Here is a 24027-nt window from a genome sequence, read left to right on the forward strand (position 1 = left end):
GATGGTTTGGACAGTATTATGCATCATAATATGCTTTAATGCCATACATTTAAGTTGTAGTATGTTTAATCCGTTACTTTAATTCCTCATCATATTTTAGCAGGTTAATAATCAAAGCACGCTAATCTGTAGAATTGTTATCTCGATGTAACATTAGAAAACCTCTGTATGCAAATTATCATATTCTGGGTCTGAATGCAGATTTTGAAGAGATAGGTAAAAACAAACTATATACTAAGTACTAGGCTATCTGCCATGGTGGGCTATTTTAAGACTAGACAATTTCCCCTTTGAATGTGAAAATCAAACCCTGTACCTTGTAACTGTGAGGTAAACACCTTAACCATTAAAGCAGCACCAAACCTGTTTTCAGAAAAAAAAAATACAGTGGCAATTCAGTTTATATTGATGTGAGCAATGACTTTAAACAAGTTCCAGATCATCTGTGAATGCACAATATTTTGATACCTATAAAAGTATGATAATGGCTTAAGCCACATTTTTCTCCCAGAAGTGGCAATCAAACTATTTATTAAGCATATACGTTAAAGTGATATTCTCTCTGTAAATACAGTGTGCTTAACCAAATGTATGCATCAAACAGATAATGCATGCATTTAATGATATTTGATATATTGTTTTCTCTATGAAGCAATAAGCCAAAAACAGATTATGTCTGATATTATTCAATTAATTTTGTTCATTATGATTATAATTAATGAATGTTATCTATTAGGCATGAGGTTGTCTGTCATATGTTATTTATTATAGATGAAGTTGTCTGTTATATGTTTTATTACCGATATAACCTGGGCTATGGATGTCCAGTTCCATGCAGGATGATTTATCTTTCAGCAACAGATATTCAGATATTCTCCCCTGATGCCTGTGAAACCACATGCATCTCATTGTCGTGGTAATCAGGCCATGGTATGTTAGGGGTGTAGATGGAAACAAGAAAGACTTCAATGACTGCATTCATTCTGCTGCCAGATTACTGCCATAAATACAGGAGTATCAAACACATCGCAATACAACATATCTTCCCCCCACACAACACCTGTACTACCATATGACAGCTAAGCTCTTATAGGCTAATAATCTTAAATGTGCCCTTAAGGTATTTACTTAAATTCCTTACTTCAAGTGGAATGTGTTGGATGTTCATACACTTCAATTCCTAGCTAGCACTCTGACAGACTGTGATGGGATTATTTTTTTCCTTAAAACCTATCTTTGCAGAACCTCGGCTTCTTTTACTCAAAACCATAATCTCCAAATTAAGCATGTGACACAGAGGGTCATGCAGTATGTCTTCACTTTGGCAAAGAAATGCTCTTAGAAGACATTGTATGGACTCATTTATCATACTTGTATGGAAGCACACACTAGTAAAGTTCCAATAGGGTAAGATACACCTTCATGCCTTTACAGATAATATAGCTGTTAACCGTTTGTTAAATCAGCCGTATTCTGTATGTTTACATAACATGCTTTTATATGTAGGAACAGAACAGCAGCATGGTTTATGCTGCAGGAACTACACCTGCAAATAAATTCTACTCTCAAACCTTTATTCTACTGCATCCGCTCAGTACAGAAAAAAATGTTGATCATTTTCTTTCTGTTAATAAGTGCTGAAAGAAAATGCAATGGAAACAGTGTACAGATTTGAGAGGTCTCTTTTTTTATAAAGAAAATCCCTTTAGGATGGTGCAGAGAAAGAGAGAGAGAGAGAGAGAGAAAATGAAAAGTAAATAACGAGAGGGACAAATGTTTAATTGAGGATGACCTATAAAACGGCAGACTAACAAACGGGAGCAAAAGAATTAAGTAGAAATATCTATATACATCTGCAGTGGTATAGCGGTAGCATTGTTGCCTCACAGCAAGAGGTTCTCCCGTTCGATTCTCGGCTGGAGTGCGGGGAGTGCCTTCTGTGTGGAGTCTGCATGTCCCTCCCGCAGTTGGGTGGGTGTTCGAAAGACATGCGTAAATGAGCGTGCCTTCGTTGAAGGTTGGACGTCGAGCTGGCACCTCGGCATTCATGAATATCTACTGCCAATCATTAGCGGACCGGAGTTCCGCTGTGGTGACCCCTAACCAGGAAAAGCCAAAAGACAAACAACAACATATATTTCATTCTATATAATTAAGAACAGTTTAACATAATAAGAAAATACATCCTACCAGTTATTACCATCTCAGTTCTCTATTATACTGCAGTGAACACAATGGCGGTTCTCACCAGTTGAATCATGGTTATGAGAGCATTAACATTACAAGGGGCAGAGAAGATGGAAACATGGAGTTTGTGATTTGATAAAGACTGGTCATCTCATTATTCACTTTAGAGCCCTATTCTTTCCCAATCTTTCAGCCAGCTAGCCTTTACCTTCTATTGGCTCAGTTGTTCTCCTGTCCTAAGCAAGAGTTTGAGATCACATCAGCTATCCAGTAAAGACTAGGAAACATTGTATATAGCCCTAATACCCCCATATCTGTTTGCTGGGCTGTGAAGTGTAATGCATGCTATCTGGAGCTACTGCAGGTCCCAGTCTTCAAACACTAATAGTGCATAGTTTCACAGTAGAGCACTGATTGATGAGCTCATGTTCCCTTACTCATACCAGTTGCAGGAGATGCCATTCTGTATTTACACTCAGAAAGTACTCTTTGGGGGGAGCTTCACCAACCTTCACTTTTTCTCTGAGGTTATACAAATGGGTTTTGGTTACTCACATCCATCCCTCCCTCCTTCCCTTGTTGGCTGCTCAGGTACCTAGACCTCTAGGCTACCACATCTTATACTGGACATAGTTAGGGATAAAAGGTTTATAATGTTTAGCTGGCCGTCTCATTCATTCAGTCTGTTATACTACCTAAAGCTCAAATAGCAGCTTCCTGTTAAACAACAGACTGCAGCTTCAACTTTACATCAGAATCCCCTTCCCTCAACTCTAGGCATTCTTAAATTCCAGAAATACTTTTAGTTTTACAAATTATCCATGGAAAGCAGGGCTTTCTTGGAAAAAGTTACCTGAAAAAATGCTCCTCATATTACTCTTCAGACATTTTCTCATGCTCTTTGTTTTCCAGCCAACTTGTGTCTTTGTACTGTGGCTTCCTTGTTTTTAAACATCTCTTTCAGTGAAAGGCACTGTCCTATCAAACTTTATCAACTGCTTTTAAGATCTTTAAATGTTTAATTCATACCCCTCTTTTACTGCTTTCTCCCAGGGTATATATATATATATATATATATATATATATATATATATATATATGTGCATTTGCCATAAGTATATGTTCAGTCTTGCTGCATTTATTAAAGCTTTATTGTGGAGTTGCATTTGTGGACTAGGTAGGATAATATACAACTAAGAGAACCGTCCCCCTTCCAATCAAAATCCCATCACAAAGCACTATCTGTCATACATGAATTCAAACTTTGTTCATATCACAGAGTATGCAGTCATTGTGGAAGCATTACAGAGTAAAACAGCAACTTTATCAATATCAGGAACATTTATATCGGCTGCTTTAGACCACTGTGTTATAAAGAGGAAACTGTTTTTGCAACACCCATTTTTTAAAATGTGACAGAGCCCAGCTTTCTTGGACTGTTACCACACTGCAAAAGTAGGTCAGTAGCATAACTCAGGTAATTAATTGCATTTTGTCTTTCTGCTGAAAATATTAGCAGTTTATTTCAATCTGTTATAACATACCACATACTTCCAAATTCTCTAGTTATCCCACAAATTTTAAAAGATTCAGCTGATTCACTCTGTACTGGCTGCTCAGAAATCACTTGCCTTTACCCGCCACTATCTCATTTAGATAGCACTCATGTTGAAGCTGAATCTTGTTTCTTCATTTTGCGACTCAGCCCTCTCTTACCATCTCCAGGACTTCCTTTTGAGATCTCTTTCTTCACAATTCCTCTTTCGATTTTGTGGTCCAAAAATTATCTCCCCTTTCTTCACCTAAGGAGATTAGGCTCAGCTTGTTTAGCCTTTCTTTGTACAATATCTTTTCCATGCGTTTTTCTCCATCTTAGCAGTCTTTCTTTCTAATATGTGAAGCGTCTTTGTTTCATTTACATGCACTGATTCAAAGCAGTGACACTATTACTGCTGAAGTGTTAGCAATGTGCAGTTAAATTGGAGAATTTCCTCCCTGTCTTTAGAGTTTATATCACTGGCTCCAACCCAGCATCATCTTCCTTTTCACTGCCTCTTCTTCATTGATATTTTGGTCTCTTATGGTAGTTCATTACTAGAGTTACAATGACCCTAACTTTGTTTTTTTTTTCTCTTTTGTTAATTTAGGTTGCAGCCCTACTTGTATCAGGTCCAACAATTTTACATTTCTTTGAAATAAATCTTGTGTTCTCCCTGCCAGCCTAGGAGAGCTTGAAATCCCAAGACTATTCCATCCATACCCTTTTGTACATCCATTTTCAGAATACCTGCAAACTCATCTGCAAAGAAACAGAACTTAGTAAAATACAATCTCAAAAAGTCGTTGCTATTCAAAGAAACATATTCATAGAAAGCATTACTAACTTGTCTTATTACTGCAACAATGTGGTCATGCAAGCATACATACATATAAATTTCTCTAGTGGTATGACAAGTGTTTGGAAATAGACATGATGTGTTGGGAAGTACAGAACTAACATATTGCAAATGTAGTTTCTCTGACTGAATATTCAAAGGGATAGAACTGACAACAAGAATTTAGAGCAAGTTAATGATTCATGATGCAATTTCAAAATGTTATGGTGAAGCAGTCCCTCACTTCTGAAAACATACGACTTTTACAATGATCTTAGTACTAGTGTGATATGTTTCCATATCTTAAGACGTCTGGAGAAATTTTAAGACAGAAACTTAAATTAAAAACCTTCTACATGAGGTCTTATTGCATTTGTAACTTCTGTTTTGACATTTTTATGGTGAGCCAGACGTCTGTATGGCTGTTAAAAGGGTATGCACTTACAAGTGTCTGCTATAAGCAGGAATGCCAACTTGCTGCCAAGGATATCTTTAAGAATACAGAAATGTACCCACCCTGATTAGATTATAAGAAATGTTGCAGCCAAGTATAACATTTCAGATTGCTACTAGACAGAAAATAATTTAAAGCTACTTACACTCATAGGACGTGGTGGTGGGACCACAGCAGCAGTACCTACAAATAAGAAGAGTTAGTCCATAAGGATCAAGATAGGGTGGGAACATAACTAGCTTCTAAGCTTCACTTCTGAGAAAAGCACACAATTGTGTTTAAAATATTTTTGTTGCATAATTTAAGACTTATTTTAAATATGTGTGGGTATTCAGATATAGGCAAATGTGTGCGCACAGACAGACACACACTAACAAACACAGACAGACACACACCCACACACACACACACACACACACACACACAGTCTATAAATTACTTACGTTTTCCTAAAATCTGCTTGCAATGAAAGTTCAGTTGTAAATCATGAGTTTAAAACTGAAGAGCTTACCCTGTGATCTGACAGTATCTGCAATTCTGTCACTATAAAGGGAAGTGGCAAGGTTACAGTTTTCATTATTTAAGAAGGTGAAAAAAGACATGGATGTGACAACAAAACACCTAAAATCTTGTGTGATCATTTCTCAAAATTGCAAAACACTCCCAAGTAAACAAATAACAAAAACAACCCCTGTGATCCTCAAGATGGAGACAAGCCCTTATATCCCAGAACTATACACACATATATATATATATATATATATATACATGTGTGTGTGTGTGTGTGTGTGTGTGTGTGTGTGTGTGTATATATATATATATATATATATATATATATATATATATATATATCCATAAAACTTCAACAAAACACAAACCCAGACCCAAGGAGGTTGTGCTGAAGTTTTATCATTTTTTTCCAACATTCTAATTATCACTACAACACATTGGTGATATTTCACTGAAGATGGCCAGAGCACACCCAAGTGACACCTGATGGCAGTCAGTTTCCTAAATGGACAGCATCCATTATGGGAATAAAAGCTGGTGACCAGGAGAAAGAAAAAAATCAATGTGGCTGTCAGGATATAGGACTGTGGTGTTCCTTGACAAGTTGTTGTCAGGACCAGAAAGGAGCTTTGAACAAGATTTATTTATTTTAAATGCCTGATTGTTGTAATTTAGTTATATTAACACAACTGCAGTCATAGTTTTTTTTTTTTTTTTGGGGGGGGGGGGTTCTTCAAAGTATATGGGCTAATCCAAGCTGGGACTTCCCAGTCAATAAAATGAATATAAACAAGAAAAAGTAGACTCATGTAGGTATATAGGTTGGACAAAATAAGATAAGACAAAGGGCCTGATTCCAAAAGCCTTGCTCTCAATGTAAGTGACACTGAGAGCAGATGTTTTATAATCTGGCTCCCTTTGTAAGCCTGTTTATAGATAGGCCATACAGTGAGGTAAGCCACTTACACTAAGGACAAGTCTTTCAGAATCAGGGCATACTTGCACTCAGAACAACTCTTTTGGCTTCTGGCCCATAGTTATTGTTGATAATAGGCTAGATGATGGGAAAGAATTGATATAAGAAGGATATATATCAGTCAAAGCTTGAAGAATGGAGCCAAGTTATAATTGTTCAAGATCTAAATAAATTAAGAGATGGATCAGCTACATTATGATACGGAGTTGACAAAGTAATAAGGTAAAGGACTGAGGACCAAAGAGAAAGAAGTGGTAGCGATTGACATGCAGATGCAATTGAGAGATCTGAAATAAAGAAAACAGATACAAGAGAAATTAAGGAGGTTTCCATCTGTTATGTGGAATGAGTAATCATGGTCATGAGTATGACTAGGCATACACCATTCAAACACTATGTGCTAGATTTTTTTAAATATACATATTTATCATTGTTTGTCATTACATATTTTATTATTTGTTTGGCTATTTTTTTTCTTCAGCCTACAATATTTGGTGTTAGTGCTCTACACCCATAGGGGAGAGGACTACATTCTTGAAACAGACATAAAAGTTTGAAATCTTGCCTGGTTCTCTGCTGAGTGACAGAGCCTTGAGTGTGACCCATTTGACAGAATTTTGATTAACAGCCTTGGCATAGGAGAAGCCAGGTAAGGGGGCGGAGTGAAACAATGCAGGGTATAGGGAGGGTTGTGCATACTCAGGGGTATGCAGGGTGATGGGATTTTCCTGGTAGAGATTGGAGAAACCACAATTTGTGCTTTAAGGGAAGAGGCACAGCTGCTAACAGGGAACAGCTTTTGTGGAAATGAGAGAGCATCCTCTAATCTTAGCCCATCATATGTCTCACCTTGATGCTCTGACAATTGCATGTGTGGACTAGATCATAAAACTAGAGAAATCTTAATCTACCTTAATGGCTGTCTAAATGTTGGCCCCTCTCAACTGACCCTTACCCAGGTGAAACAGAAGGAATGTGCTGAATGTCTAGGAGGAGGGTGTTGAATGACAGATCATGAAAGATGCAAAAAGAGAAAAAAATCTGAAATTGTGACCATACCACTAAAGATGGTCAAGTATGATAGAAACTACCTGGAAATGGGACACCAGTAAAGATGGCATACATAGTCATGGGGAGTTTGACATTCAGAGACTTTTGCTAGTACTTCTAGTAAATCTGTTCAAGCCTGTCCTGCTGGTATAGAACTGATCCTTGCCTTTGCTGACTTGCATCGAACAGCAGGGTTGTAGGCCCTATATCATATTATTTCAGTGTAATGATCACTACTTACTGAACACCTTGGAACTTCTTTGATGATGTATTAACCAACACATTATTGCAGTACTGCATCATGGTCTACCAGCTTGCTCAACGACATGGTGATTTGTCACAAATATGGAATAAATGTTTATGCATACTGCATCATTTCCATGGACTACATCAGATATGCTGGCTATTGTTAACTGTCAGCACAGGGGACCATAGGTCACTGTAGCCATTTTATGTATCTTGTGGTGTCCACCACTAGTAATAGTTTACAAATGTCTGCTCTGGTTTTGTTTTTTTCTGATTTTTCTACCAGGCAAGTGTATGGATCATTGAATGTGTGTGTGTGTGTGTGTGTGTGTGTGTGTGTGTGTGTGTTATACTCACAGGTTTAATACTGAATACATTAAATGATGATCATGCTAACAAACCAGCATGCACTCTTAGCACTGTCCTACATTATGTACTTTCATGAACTGTGTATATGTGGGGTTTACATATACAGGGATAATACTGTAAAAATCAAATGATGACCAAGCTAACTGACCAGCATGGTGTCTGCAACTGTCTGTGTGTGTGTATGGGGAGATGTTACATTTACAGTGTTACTCTCTTGTCTGTCAATGTTAGCCATGGTCACTGGTCAGTATACTGACTATAAGTGCCTGGTTCTTGGAAGTCGCTATACTGTAGTGCACACCTGTAAGCCCTGTGCAACTCTAGGTATGTATGTTACATTTCATCTACTGCCTTATGGAATCAACCCATGACCAAGAATACTTGTTTAACAACTATCAGCAATTTATTCTAATCCCTTATACCATAACAACTGAAGATATTTACCTAGGTGAGGAAAGCTGGTATTTAGCTATTTAGCATTTGTTAGGGACAGTTGCCCACTTTCAAATTCTCCAGTCATCCAACAACCTCAGAACATCAGGAGTAAACATTCTACATAATTTGCCCAGTTACAGGCATCTGATGTCATTAGTATTAATGTAGAGTGACTGGAAGAAGCCTCACAACATGAATATAAAATTGTTCATGATTATTAATACCTAGAATCACCAGCTATGTGCATTTCATACATGAGGTCTTGTTGTATTATTGTGAGTCATTTGCTGATAGACTCAACAAGTTTGCAGAGATGTGATCCACGTTGCTATATATCACCACCTGTTTGGCATTCAATTCACAACAAATGTGCACAGTTTGCATTTGTTCAGGATGACAATTCTGTATGTCCCTAATTCACAGCATTAGTGTGTTCTTATGAAATGATTATTAAAAATAAGACTTTTGCAGAAAGACTGGTATTTGCTGTCATTGTGTATATTATAATACAATACACATATTTGTCTGTGGATGAAACCAAAGGACTAATAATCACAGTAAAGTAATCACTGATGTGGGACAGAACAGTATAGTGTGTCACTGCAGCAAATTGAAATACATGACTGCGGTATTTTCATGTATAACTGCTGACATGCATTCGCTAGAGCAGAGTTGAACTTTTGTTTCCTATGCAGACCATAATAATTGCTAAAAATGCTTTTTAGTGAGCTGTCATCCCGAAAGTAAATGTCCTATGCATTTACTGTAACTAAATACATTTCTTGTCATTGGGATTATACCTTCACCACATTATAAAATCGTTGGCAGTAAAATATATTATAAGAACATAAAACTGTGCATTCACAAATATGAAGGCACCCAGGACACCAAGACTGTTGCACACTTCTTTATTCACAATTCACAATCCACAGGTTAAGCGCTTTCATCCAATTGCTGTTGGACTTCCTCAGAACAATGAACATTACTAACTCAACCTTTTTATGCCTCTCCCTGTAAATCAATTAAACAATTAAAACTAATTGGTAGGTTAAAATTCCCTTAAACATCAGTTAAAATTGCATAGTATTGCACAAACCCCACCTATTTGTTAGACACATAAAATGCATGTTAAAATTCAGAATACTATCTCATTCTGACAATAAAATACTAAACAGTATCAAAAAATTGTTGCCAGCTTATCCAAGTAAATTAAGTAAATGCTAAGTACACTAGTTTTGTGTATGTTAACCTAATAATGTGTTTAATTTTTACTATGGCTGCAATACTGACACTGCCATTAATGCCAGGAAAAATGGTGGTATCCAATCTTAATTGCCACCTTAGTTCGCATACATCTAAATCCAGGTCAATCACCCTGCCCTGCCTGTCCTTCACCAACTGTTGTAATACCAAAAATTTAAACTTATGGTTTGGATTTTGCATTACATGTCTGGCTAGGGCATTCATTGACTTCATATTTTTAATGTCAGCACTGGGCTCTCTAATTCTGTCCATAAATTGCCTGCTGGTCTTGCCAACATAAAAGGCAGAGCAATGCTGACACTTAGCCATATAAATTAAATTTCTGCTGCTACAATTGAAATGACCATGGAAGTAGAACTTTCTACCATTAATGAATACGGTACCACCTGTCTCACAGATATATGCACATGCATTGCATGTGCCACATTTAAAATTACCAGGCATCCTACTGCTTTGTTGTGAGTCAATATGAGCCCCCATTTCCAAAAATTCTTTGAAACATCTGTCTCTTCTATATACTATTCTGGGGGATCCCCCTATCTTATCTACAAGGGAGCCATCAGCTACTAATATCCTCCAGTTTTTCAGGATGATGCGAACTACCCACTCAACATCTTTATTATACGTGGTGATAAACAATAAATCATTCCCCATTTTGCTTTTTATATCTACCTGGTTGTTGCGTGGCATGCTAAAACCATTATCATGCAGGGCTTTCTTGGAAAAAGTTACCTGAAAAAATGCTCCTCATATTACTCTTCAGACATTTTCTCATGCTCTTTGTTTTCCAGCCAACTTGTGTCTTTGTACTGTGGCTTCCTTGTTTTTAAACATCTCTTTCAGTGAAAGGCACTGTCCTATCAAACTTTATCAACTGCATTTAAGATCTTTAAATGTTTAATTCATACCCCTCTCTTACTGCTTTCTCCCAGGGTATATATATGTGCATTTGCCATAAGTATATGTTCACAATAAAGCTTTAATAAATGCAGCAAGACTGGAGTTGCATTTGTAGACTAGGTAGGATAATATACAACTAAGAGAACCCTCCCCCTTCCAATCAAAATCCCATCACAAAGCACTATCTGTCATACATGAATTCAAACTTTGTTCATATCACAGAGTATGCAGTCATTGTGGTAGCATTACAGAGTAAAACAGCCACATTATCAATATCAGGAACATTTATATCAGCTGCTTTAGACCACTGTGTTATAAAGAGGAAACTGTTTTTGCAACACCCATTTTTTAAAATGCGACAGAGCCTAGCTTTCTTGGACTGTTACCACACTGCAAAAGTAGGTCAGTAGCATAACTCAGGTAATTAATTGCATTTTGTCTTTCTGCTGAAAATATTAGCAGTTTATTTCAATCTGTTATAACATACCACATACTTCCAAATTCTCTAGTTATCCCACAAATTTTAAAAGATTCAGCTGATTCACTCTGTACTGGCTGCTCAGAAATCACTTGCCTTTACCCGCCACTATCTCATTCAGATAGCACTCATGTTTAAGCCGAATCTTGTTTCTTCATTCTGCGACTCAGTCCTCTTTTACCATCTCCAGGACTTCCTTTTGAGATCTCTTTCTTCACAATTCCTCTTTTGATTTTGTGGTCCAAAAATTATCTCCCCTTTCTTCACCTAAGGAGATTAGGCCCAGCTTGTTCAGCCTTTCTTTGTACAATATCTTTTCCATGCGTTTTTCTCCATCTTAGCAGTCTTTCTTTCTAATATGCGAAGCGTCTTTGTTTCATTTACATGCACTGATTCAAAGCAGTGACACTATTACTGCTGAAGTGTTAGCAATATGCAGTTAAATTGGAGAATTTCCTCCCTGTCTTTAGAGTTTATATCACTGGCTCCAACCCAGCATCATCTTCCTTTTCACTGCCTCTTCTTCATTGATATTTTGGTCTCTTATGGTAGTTCATTACTAGAGTTACAATGACCCTAACTTTGTTTTTTTTTTTTTCTCTTTTGTTAATTTAGGTTGCAGCCCTACTTGTATCAGGTCCAACAATTTTACATTTCTTTGAAATAAATCTTGTGTTCTCCCTGCCAGCCTAGGAGAGCTTGAAATCCCAAGACTATTCCATCTATACCCTTTTGTACATCCATTTTCAGAATACCTGCAAAATCATCTGCAAAGAGACAGAACTTAGTAAAATACAATCTCAAAAAGTCATTGCTATTCAAAGAAACATATTCATAGAAAGCATTACCAACTTGTCTTATTACTGCAACAATGTGGTCATGCAAGCATACATACATATAAATTTCTCTAGTGGTATGACAAGTGTTTGGAAATAGACATGATGTGTTGGGAAGTACAGAACTAACATATTGCAAATGTAGTTTCTCTGACTGAATATTCAAAGGGATAGAATTGACAACAAGAATTTAGAGCAAGTTAATGATTCACGATGTAATTTCAAAATGTTATGGTGAAGCAGTCCCTCACTTCTGAAAACATACGACTTTTACAATGATCTTAGTACTAGTGTGATATGTTTCCATATCTTAAGACGTCTGGAGAAATTTTAAGACAGAAACTTAAATTAAAAACCTTCTACATGAGGTCTTATTGCATTTGTAACTTCTGTTTTGACATTTTTATGGTGAGCCAGACGTCTGTATGGCTGTTAAAAGGGTATGCACTTACAAGTGTCTGCTATAAGCAGGAATGCCAACTTGCTGCCAAGGATATCTTTAAGAATACAGAAATGTACCCACCCTGATTAGATTATAAGAAATGTTGCAGCCAAGTATAACATTTCAGATTGCTACTAGACAGAAAATAATTTAAAGCTACTTACACTCATAGGACGTGGTGGTGGGACCACAGCAGCAGTACCTACAAATAAGAAGAGTTAGTCCATAAGGATCAAGATAGGGTGGGAACATAACTAGCTTCTAAGCTTCACTTCTGAGAAAAGCACACAATTGTGTTTAAAATATTTTTGTGGCATAATTTAAGACTTATTTTAAATATGTGTGGGTATTCAGATATAGGCAAATGTGTGTGCACAGACAGACACACACTAACAAACACAGACAGACATACACCCACACACACACACACACACACACACCCACACAGTCTATAAATTACTTACGTTTTCCTAAAATCTGCTTGCAATGAAAGTTCAGTTGTAAATCATGAGTTTATAACTGAAGAGCTTACCCTGTGATCTGACAGTATCTGCAATTCTGTCACTATAAAGGGAAGTGGCAAGGTTACAGTTTTCATTATTTAAGAAGGTGAAAAAAGACACCTAAAATCTTGTGTGATCATTTCTCAAAATTGCAAAACACTCCCAAGTAAACAAATAACAAAAACAACCCCTGTGATCCTCAAGATGGAGACAAGCCCTTATATCCCAGAACTATACACACATATATATATATATATATATATACATGTGTGTGTGTGTGTGTGTGTGTGTGTGTGTATATATATATATATATATATATATATATATATATATATATATATATATCCATAAAACTTCAACAACACACAAACCCAGACCCAAGGAGGTTGTGCTGAAGTTTTATCATTTTTTTCCAACATTCTAATTATCACTACAACACATTGGTGATATTTCACTGAAGATGGCCAGAGCACACTCAAGTGACTCCTGATGGCAGTCAGTTTCCTAAATGGACAGCATCCATTATGGGAATAAAAGCTGGTGACAATTTTTTGATACTGTTTAGTATTTTATTGTCAGAATGAGACAGTATTCTGAATTTTAACATGCATTTTATGTGTCTAACAAATAGGTGGGGTTGGTGCAATACTATGCAATTTTAACCGATGTTTAAGGGAATTTTAACCTACCAATTAGTTTTAATTGTTTAATTGATTTACAGGGAGGGGAATAAAAAGGTTGAGTTAGTAATGTTCATTGTTCTGAAGAAGTCCAACAGCAATTGGATGAAAGCGCTTAACCTGTGGATTGTGAATTGTGAATAAAGAAGTGTGCAACAATCTTGGTGTCCTGGGTGCCTTCATATTTGTGAGTGCAGTTTTGTCTCTTTGGTTATCCAGTATAAAACTCTGCATGTTTATTTACACATGGACTTACCAGTTAAGTATATCTCACATGTCAGTTTTTGACATGTTATTGTAAGCCATTTATGTATTTAGTTATTATTACTATTATTATTAGTATTATTATTATTAGTATTAGTATTATTATTACATAAATAAATAATTAATATCTCACATGTCAGTTTTCAACATGTTATTGTAAGCCATTTGCTGTTAGATCTAATAACATTCAGAGATATGGTTCATTATTGTTGCACATCATTATTGTAACCATTTTGGGTGCAATGCCATTGGACATTCGATTCATTGGAAATTTACATATTGTGCATTTATTCACATAGGAAGGGTGTCTATGCAAGCAGTGGGTTGTATAAGTCTTTAGTTATTAAAGAGTCTTAACATATAGTTACAAAAAATATGAAATATTTTACATATGTATGTTAGTAAAACTAAAATGGAGTATGATCCATTTATTGAAACTAAACACACTTGAGTAACACAAACACAAACACAGCCACAAGTATAACTACTAGTTTGACACAGTCTATTCATATTATTAGTGAGGCAGCCTTTATTAATATTACTAATGCTGTAATATACAGCATGTTATTTCATAGATATGCATGTGTTTTTAGTGATACAAAGATTCATTTTTTATGTGTGCTTCACCAGTTTTGCTGTGTACAACTGTTGACAGCCATGTTATCATTGTCCAGGAGCCATCGCACAATTAACACTACTGCTAATGATTCACTACCAATATTCACACAATGTGTCAGTAGCATATCTCAGGCAGCAGTAGCATATGAGCCGTGGACATAACGAAAAATGATTGATGCAGCATACCTGCTAAATTACAACTATGTAATTTTGGCTTTGAGGATAATTCCCCACTTACTGACAGCAGTACACAGTTACTCTCTGGACAGCAGTAAGAAGAAAGAGAGTGTCCTACTGCAGTCTCAGCTGCAGAATATGGGAGCCAACAGCAAGGCCGATATTCCACCTGTATGTGGTAGAGGAGACTGGAAGTATTAATTATGAGGATGGGGACAATTTGTCACGTGCACAACTGTGCTGAAAAGAGCATTTGCCATTGGATCCCATTCAGAAGAATGACTCAATGGAAAGCCAAACTTCATATGGCTGAGACCATATGATCGACTTTCTGAAATGTCAAAGCTTTTCACTGTAAATCACAGTGCATTAGGGATCTGGATATTTAACCTTTTCCACACTGTAGTGTGGAGTCCATATATATATAACATGTAAGGGTATGGGTGGCTTGCCCCCCCTGCAAAAATGTAGATTTCTGTTGTTTTCCATCATTCAGCTTTTTGGAAAGTCAATCATATGGTCTTGACCATATGAAGTTCTACTTTCCGTTGAGACTATCTTCTGAATGGGATCCACTCCATTAGGCATGGACAGCCAACCCTTGCATGCATCCTAATGAGTGGATGACTACAGCATCCCACATGGGTGGTTTTGCAAGACTTTGTTAGTAACATGTCCTCCATGCTCCATTGTGGTGTAATGCCTCGATCTGTCCATATGAGTCAGTCAGCCGCAGATGCCTCCAGTACTAAACATAGGCCACATACATCTGAAGAATTAATCGTGCCCTCCACAGGCATTGCAGACTCAGAAAGTTGTCCAACCACTAATATCAGCATTGGCAGTAATGTCACACCAGCATCTCTATTTCCCACCCCTGCCAGATTTGAAGGCTCTGGCTAGCATTCCAGTCTTCATAGAGTATTGTTGGCAACAGAAGTACAATCAGCTGGTGCAGTAAATGTAAAGACATCAGAAAGTTAAGACATTGATTTAATCAATCTGTTTTTCCACCTTAGCTGTATGATGCAATAGCATCTTCAGGGATGTACACAAAGAGCGGACTGGACATGACAAAAGTGCACTTTGGTCATTCAGTACTAGATACAATTTCAAGTGCATGCTGGAGAAAATAGGTCAGTTGCCTTTTCTTCAGTTTATGTCTAGAAAACATTGGTGGTCATCATCAAAGTATGAACACTGACCAATGCACATAATTGTACATGTATAACTTCAAAATGTACACTGGATGTGAAGAAGTAACCTCAGAATATGATTTTAGCACATGGTGTCTTCAATGATCTTATAAAGGGTCTCTAGGGAAGATACAGTCATATTAATTTTGGTAATTAGCTTTTTTCTGTCACACTGGCGCAGTTCCTTCTGGATAAGAGGTCATTCCACTGTGGTACAACAGAGACAGACATGTCTGGATAAACAATGCCCCAAAAGAGATAAATAGAAAGCTTTATGCGTGGTCAGCATACATAGCTTATTTTGGCCCATACATACTACATGTTGGAGGGACAGGAAGTTAGTGTATGAATTACCATCTAATGTACACCACACAAGAAACAGCCGTTACCTATGTTGCCGCAATGGAAAAATAGTTAACATCACGTGTCCTGCAGTTGTACTAATATAAATAATCTACACAAATAGAATGGATATAGCAGACTGACTGTGGTTACAGTACCCATTAGTGTAAAACGCCAGAAAGTGGTATACATTCATATTTTACCAAAGGAATAATAAATCACATGGACTTAATATAAAGGCTAATATTAAACCTGTTTTAGAATTTAGAAGGGAATTTTTATGAATGAAAAGTATACTGGGCAGTAATGAGTTAATTGAGTTGATTGTTTTTTAGATCATGTGATTTAATTGAAATGCTTGCTTGTGTGTGTGTGTGTGTGTGTGTGTGTGTGTGTATCAACTGAATGTTAACAGTACTATATTATTTTAGCATTGAGAAAGAGTTATTTATACTTGAAAGCTTTGCTTTTTTATTTTTGCTGTGATGTGTTTAATAAATTTTAGACAGTTCAGTCCTTGCTTGTTTTTCCTTTATACATTCATATTTTACTTCCTATAGGATGTGAAAGTGGTGACTACAGTCCTTTTGTTTAATGAGAGTGCAAACCATGATTTGGACTCATGGAATGGGTGAGTGACTCTGACAGGGTAACTGATATTCAGGATGACACTTATGGGCTAACTTATCAATGCTTACAGAGTTATCCTTGTCCATGAAACAGTGCCACAGTGATGCACATTTGCCCAAAAACCAAACAACACATATAGTCCTGCAACACATCAAGATATCACCCCATTTGTGCCAAAAAGGCATTTTATAACTGTGCCATAAAGGGTATCCAAGCAGACCCCCAGTACCAATGCATAGAATACAAGGTGCACAACTGAGTGGACTACTATGCAGAACAACATGGTGAGAACATCTCCACTACATACTATTTGTTAGTCTCTATCAAACGTCCTGTGTAATACCGTATGTCAATATTGCATGTCACATGGCCTGCAACAACCGACAACATCTTGTACATTATATATCTGTACACCAAGGACCCTAAATACAGAACCGTGATTTGCATGTGTTGTTACAGGCATTGTCATGAACACCACTCTTAAATAAAGTTGGCTGAATTCTGCACCCTACACCAGTCAGTACAGAGATCAAGTTTCTTAATCTGTTTTCCCATCTGAGTTGTGTGACCCGACTAAAAATCGATCCATTATTTTGCATTTACTGCTGTCTTGAAAGTCGGATGCATAGCGTATCTTGCAGAACCTAAATGAAGATAACTTGCTGCCCATTGTCCATTGAAGGAAATTGCTTCTGCAAAAGTCTCACCACAAGTACATCAGTGAGCAGCAACGTAACAAGCAACATTGTTTACAGAACAGGCAAGCATCACGTGTGAACACTAAGTTATATGTTCCAAATATAGCTATCAGACTTAGGCATACCTGCATGTTGTTGCATGTTATGCATAAGGAATCACTGCACACTGACAATCTAAATACTGGAGTGCCGCAAAAGAAAATTTTCTATCACAAGTGCAAGAATATAACTTCAAAGTCTGCCCTAAGTAACTGACATAGTGTTTGTCTTACCATTCTGGAATACTAGCCTTATCTGTTAGCCATAGGTGGGTATTGTTGGAGGGGCAGGGCTAGAGTCATAGCCTTTTTTGTGCAGGTTCATTTTCTAATACAAACAGTGTTGAATCAACTTATCTTGTAATATCCAAAATAAAAGGCTTAATTAGGTCTCAGGACTGCTATGGCAAGGGATATGGGAATGAAGTTAAATATGAGTAGTAAATGTAATGGAAACAGTAAATGAATGCCCCTTTATGACCATATGAATCCATGGTTTACACTGTTCATAGACCATGCTGGCCTGTTCCATGAAAAAAACGATTCCATTTTTGATGGATGTTTATTGTAAACAGATGGGGCATATGCCATGAACTCTGTCTCAGATTTTTAATAGTTGCATACAAATTAATAAAGTTTCAGCTTATTTGGCATTTCAAAAAAACTAATGTTTTTTAATGGATCTTATTTTATTAGTGAAAACTACAAAAGATTCACAAAAATAAACAATTCAACCTGTGCTTTAACAGACTTCCTCTAATGACCTGGAAAATAGGGCTTTATATACCTTAAAGGAAAAGTTGAAGATGATGAAAAGGTGAGACTGTGGAAACAAAGCTTATATGATATTTAATTGTTTATTGCTTTTGTTTACTGGAAACGTCTGACTGGATACAGTAATCAATAGTCAGAGGAGGACCAAGGAGAAAAGCTCCCCATGTACAACAGAATTTTTGGAAGATGAGAGTTATATACAAAAATGGAATACATGATGTTTCACCAATTAGAAGTGAGGGAAAAATATTTGGAAACCATTACATTTAAGGACATAAATAATACAAAATTACAACTACAGACAATATTGTGACAGACAATGAGATCAAGAACTGTAGTTGCTGAAAACATTGCTGTTCATAAAAAGCAGAAGGTGAAAGTTAGGGAGATAGAAATGAGAGTAAATTATTTAAAAAATAAACTATGAAGATACAATACTGTAAGAGATAAAGGCAAAACAGTGGTAAAAAAATGAAGCAGTGTTGATTTGTGGATGACAAAACATAATGGCATAGTGAAACTGATAATATGAATTGATAAGGTGAGTGGGGAGGTAAGCAAGAAGGAGAGAGAGAGGAGGAAGCAGAGAATTCAGACGATAGAGAAATACTGAGGTTTGAAAAGTGTGTTAAGTGAAATGCTAATATTAACTGAGGGACTGTGCTCGTGAATTTCAAGTGCGGAGCCATGACTTTATTAACTCAGACTTGTGACATTTTTAAAAGGAGCTTACGGAGAGTTCCTGCCTTATTGAGAGGAGAAAAGTGCACCAGAATGTGGCGATATATGCGTAATGTAGAGTCTCCAGCAGAATTATTAGATTTTGATAGTGCAAATAATAGTCTGGTGTTAGAGCGTAGTACACGGGTTGGGATACAAGGCTGAATGAGAATGGTAAGAGATGGGCAGGTGTTGGGTTTGCTAACGAGTATGTGGTTGGTGATGAGTTTGGGAATACATAATGTGGTACGGCAGTTCAAACCATTGCAGTTGTTTGAGTGCTTGGAAGTGGTGTGTTTGACAGGGGCGGTTGGTGACAATTCTTGCTACTTTGTTATAGCTTTGTTGCAGTTTGTTAGGTTGACTTGGTTGAAGGTTGGTAAAAAAAACAGGTGTTCCATACAGGTGAGTGGATAGGAGGAGAAAGATTGAGACATTGAGCTTCCTGGAGTAATCTGTTAGGAATGTTTTGATTCTATGAAGAGAACTTAGTTTCTGTTTATCTTCCTTTTATGTTTTATAACTAATAATCAAACTGCATGGCACCTGTGTGGACTCTAAGCAGTTTTTGGATGCAGAACAAATTCAGTATGTCTGTTGTTAGAGGAGGTAACAGTGAAGGAAGATTTGTAAATTTCACAATGTTTAGGAGTGAAAAGAAATAACTTGGATTTTTTTGGGGATTGAGATATATCTGTGAGTAATTCAGCCATGTTTCAAATGATGAGAAGGATTCCACGACTATTATTTTCATATCAGTAATGTTTATATAAGAGCTGGCAAGGGTGCAATCACCAAACTACAGAATTACTCCTCAGGTGACATGTTTATCTGAACCAAAACTGGTAATGTTACAAGGACGGATGACATCCACTTATAAATTACTTATATCCATGTTGAAATCAAAAGTTAACAGGTAACAGTGGGCTCAAAAAAGACTTACAATAAACATTTCAAGTTCATACGTTTTGCAAATTCATACGTTATGAAGCTAGAGATAAAGTCTATAACTGATGTTTTGTATAGTGCAAATAAGAATAACTCATGTTATGAGGTAAAACAGCCTAAAAAACATAGCTGAGTCAAACATGGGAAAAATTCTTTTAGAAAGACTTTGCCCAAAAATTCTTCAGTATCATGATTTTGAAATGTCAGCACTGACCAACTGTGTTTATATACTTTCAATAAGTCAATATACATATAATATGTATGAGTGTACTTGTGTAAGTGCATATACACACCTGTATATACCTGAATCTTTGAAACATAAATTTCATTTGAAATGGGTTGGGGTGTGTGAACTCTATAGTAAAAACATTTTGAGTGGTGAGATACCCCCACCAAAGCTCCCAAAGAAGCATAAACTTTCTAAGGAAATGTTAGTTTTTAGAGTGTGATATTTCTCTTTGCTGGGATTCCTAGTATTTGGAAGATTCATTGACTAATGTGTCATGAATCTCTGATAATGTTTCATACTTTTATATATAATAGATATCTCATATGAATATTTTATTAAAATAAACTATATAATCATATTATGTAAATCAATATACCACAGATTCTCTACCTTAGCAAGAATTTCTCCATATACACTATACTTCACTTACCACCAAACAAATCTACCTTCACATAAATAAAAGTATGTACATATAAATCAGGAGATATAGTCTTCATAACCTGGGCAAAGCATATAACTAAAATGACATATACACCACATAGTCACAGACATACACACACACACACGTAAGTATACTTACACACGCCCCCAATAACAATGCATGTACATTTGATGGGAAATCATATATTATCCTCCAATGTTACTGTAGAAAAGGTTATGAGAAAGTAAAAAGAATAAAATGTAACTCAGATTAGAATACCATATGAAACTCCTGGACTGGGACATGCTTCTCGTAAAATGTACATCACTCCATCCGATTTGATTTTCAAATACTCAACAAGCTTGAGAAAAAAAAGAAGAAGCAGACATTTACTTGCTACATAGTTTATTAAATGAAAATATAGCACATTGGGAACTACAGTTTCATAATTACAACAGCTCTAGTGTTAGCATGGTAGGAGCATAAATGGATATGTAGATGTAAAAGTCAAGATTTCTACATGTCTGCACTTAGTATTAATTATAGTCTCAAAAAAAACTCTAGACATTTTACATCTTTGCCTGAAATATAAGACAAGATTAGTACTACACTAAACAATATACACAAAGTTCTGTATTACTGCATTTAATGAATGAGTATGTGAGCTGGTGTCTTAAAATTATTAAAAATTATTACTATCTTGGCCTGCTATCTCTGGGAGTTGAGCTGATGGAAATGTGTTAACTTTGGCTCAATTATTATTATTATTATAATTTTTAGATGTAGTAGTCATGATATTTTGTAAACATACTGTTGTATCCAGTCTTAATCTATTCTAGATGGACATCTGGATTCACACCTAACTTCCTCCTGTCCACTTATTTTACTTGCTAAGGTAATATTCAGGACAGAAGTGAATAGTGTCATCTTGTCACAGTTCCTAAGGGTAAATGTTCTTAGCTTATGATGCTGTCCTGTCCCTACCTGCTTGCAGGACAGTAGATATGGGATGATGGTCTGGTACAAGATTATTAACTTGTTCTGGGCTAATGAATGTCAAGTACAGTCTATGTATTTGCGGAACATTTTGGAATTACACATCACAGGGATTAATGATTATTTGCATAAGAAATTAAATTTTAATAACAGTCTGGTGCTTTTTTTTAATTAATATGATCTAGGTTATTAGTTCACTTTATTAAACTTAAGTAAATGATAAAATATTAAAATGCAGTCAGACTTTATTCAAATGTTGTTCCCTAATCTACCCACTTCAAAGTATGTGCATAATGTGTGTGCGTGTGCATGTGTGTGTGTGTGTGTGTGTATTAATGGTATATATATTATGCAAAATGTTTTCAGTTAAATAAGTTAATACATGCTATATTATGAAATATACCAGAAGGACACCACAGATGATCATGGATATTATTAAAAGAAATTGATTAGTTCTTATTTCTTCTGATGGATTTTAAAGGAGATACGGGGAGATAGTCCAACACTTGCATTCAAACTTCATAACAGTAAGAGGTTATAAGTCAGGACAAAGGATGCAGTCCATATAAAAAGATATAATTTTCAATTATCCTGGCAAGACATACGAATTTACATGTTTTGGCACATGTGATACAGAAAAAAAATAATATGTTTAGCTAATTACGTATGTTACTCTGGATTTTATATAGGAAAAACTAACAGAAAAATGGAAGAAAGAATATTTCAGCACCAGATATATGCTTTAATTGTACATATTTGGAAAATGGTAGTGCACATATGTTCCAGTTTATAGTTATATAGGGTGTCCATCCTAATATTAGAAAAAGTGATATTGTTTTATCAACTGAATTGGCAGAATATAAATGGATATCTTATTTACATGCAGGCACTTCACCAGATCTAGTCAGTAAAGGTTCTATAAATCCAATTTTAAAACTGAAACATAAGTTATGAGATTTTACTAATATATATATATGTGTGTGTGTGTGTGTATATATATATATATATATATATATATATATATATATATATATATATATACATATACATACATATACATACATACATACACACATGCATATTTAAATGCTTTTGATGGCTGCATTTGTTATGTTTTATATGTTTTAAAACTTAATTTTTAAATTCAGTTGCTGTTTATAAGAAGTATATTATACTAAGATGTTAATATCCTAGAAAAGTTGGTCTAGAAGGCTTTGTTGACTAATATATCAGGGGAAAGTGCAGCTTTTCTTCTCAAAGAAGTTGTATTTTGGTAATAACAGGTCAGCTTATGATATTTTGTTATTCAGTACTAGTAAGTGTGCACATTCAAGTAACTCAAAGATAACAGGCAAAGTCCTGATACAAATGGTAGTTCTTAAATTATTATCATAATTTCAGCTCTTATGACAAATGAAAATCACAGAAACAGTTTTATAATTTTAATTGCTACTATGCATTGTTCTCTGTCTCTCCTACAACTTGTGTTTTGTAACACCATCATTAAAATCTAGTATTTTCTTATAAATGAGGGCAGTAAAACAGTATTTATGGTGATGGAATAGTGTCTGTTTACAGTTTTACATAAATTAAAACAATTGTCATTACAGGAATGTTCTTAGTGTTGTAATTGCCTCTGTAAGCAGTACATATTGAAAGACAATCCTATTAAAATTCATAGTAGTTTGGATCTGGTAAAACAAACAGAGATTCTGAATAAAATGCACACACAGCCTTATCTGTTTTATTACTTCATAAGTACATACTTAAACTTTTGGTTTCAGAATTTGTAACGACTCCTATACCTGCCAGAGAGTGTCAAACTTTGAGCCCTCAGGGATTGAATATTTGCCTGATTTATCCATGTCAATCTTGTAATGGTAGGCCGTCTTCCCATAGATCATGGAGAGGGCATATGTTCCAGATTCATTTCTTTCTCTTATTCTAATGCAAAATTAAAAGCATTTAGATCACAGTGTCACATGCACAGTTCTACAATAAATGCTTCAACACTGTACTAATATATATATACAATTATACAATTACAGATAAAACAGACAAGCAAGAAAAATCAGTCAAGTCATTGTGTACACTAGGGTAACAGATCTGCAAAAAAGAGTGCACCCCTGTAATGACTATAAGCTTCATGCAATATTCTGTAGCAATAGTAATCAAATTGTTTTACAAGAAAGATTAAATTCTTAATATATTTTTGAAAATATTTTCCACTATTTGATGGATACCATTAATTTTCAACATTTCAGAAAAATTT

At 35.7% G+C, this 24027-nt stretch overlaps 1 protein-coding gene across 4 annotated transcripts in view; it reads right to left on the reverse strand.

The window, feature by feature from the left end:
• Nucleotides 1-24027, reverse strand: part of LOC122787161 (tyrosine-protein kinase ZAP-70) — a 730437-nt gene that overhangs the window by 314690 nt on the left and 391720 nt on the right. For 3 of the 4 annotated variants that reach the window (XM_044053737.1, XM_044053739.1, XM_044053740.1), the window contains 3 exons: nt 23561-23699; nt 21039-21120; nt 5162-5199 (listed from right to left, as the gene is read on the reverse strand). In XM_044053737.1, coding sequence (XP_043909672.1) covers nt 5162-5199; nt 21039-21120; nt 23561-23699 — 259 coding nt within the window. Of the gene's footprint in view, nt 1-5161; nt 5200-12685; nt 12724-21038; nt 21121-23560; nt 23700-24027 lie in introns of all 4 variants that reach the window. The other variant, XM_044053738.1, reaches the window with a different exon arrangement.

Source organism: Protopterus annectens, chromosome 13.part0, assembly GCF_019279795.1.
Source record: "Protopterus annectens isolate FY-2018-M chromosome 13.part0, PAN1.0, whole genome shotgun sequence".
Lineage (NCBI taxonomy): Eukaryota > Metazoa > Chordata > Ceratodontiformes > Protopteridae > Protopterus > Protopterus annectens.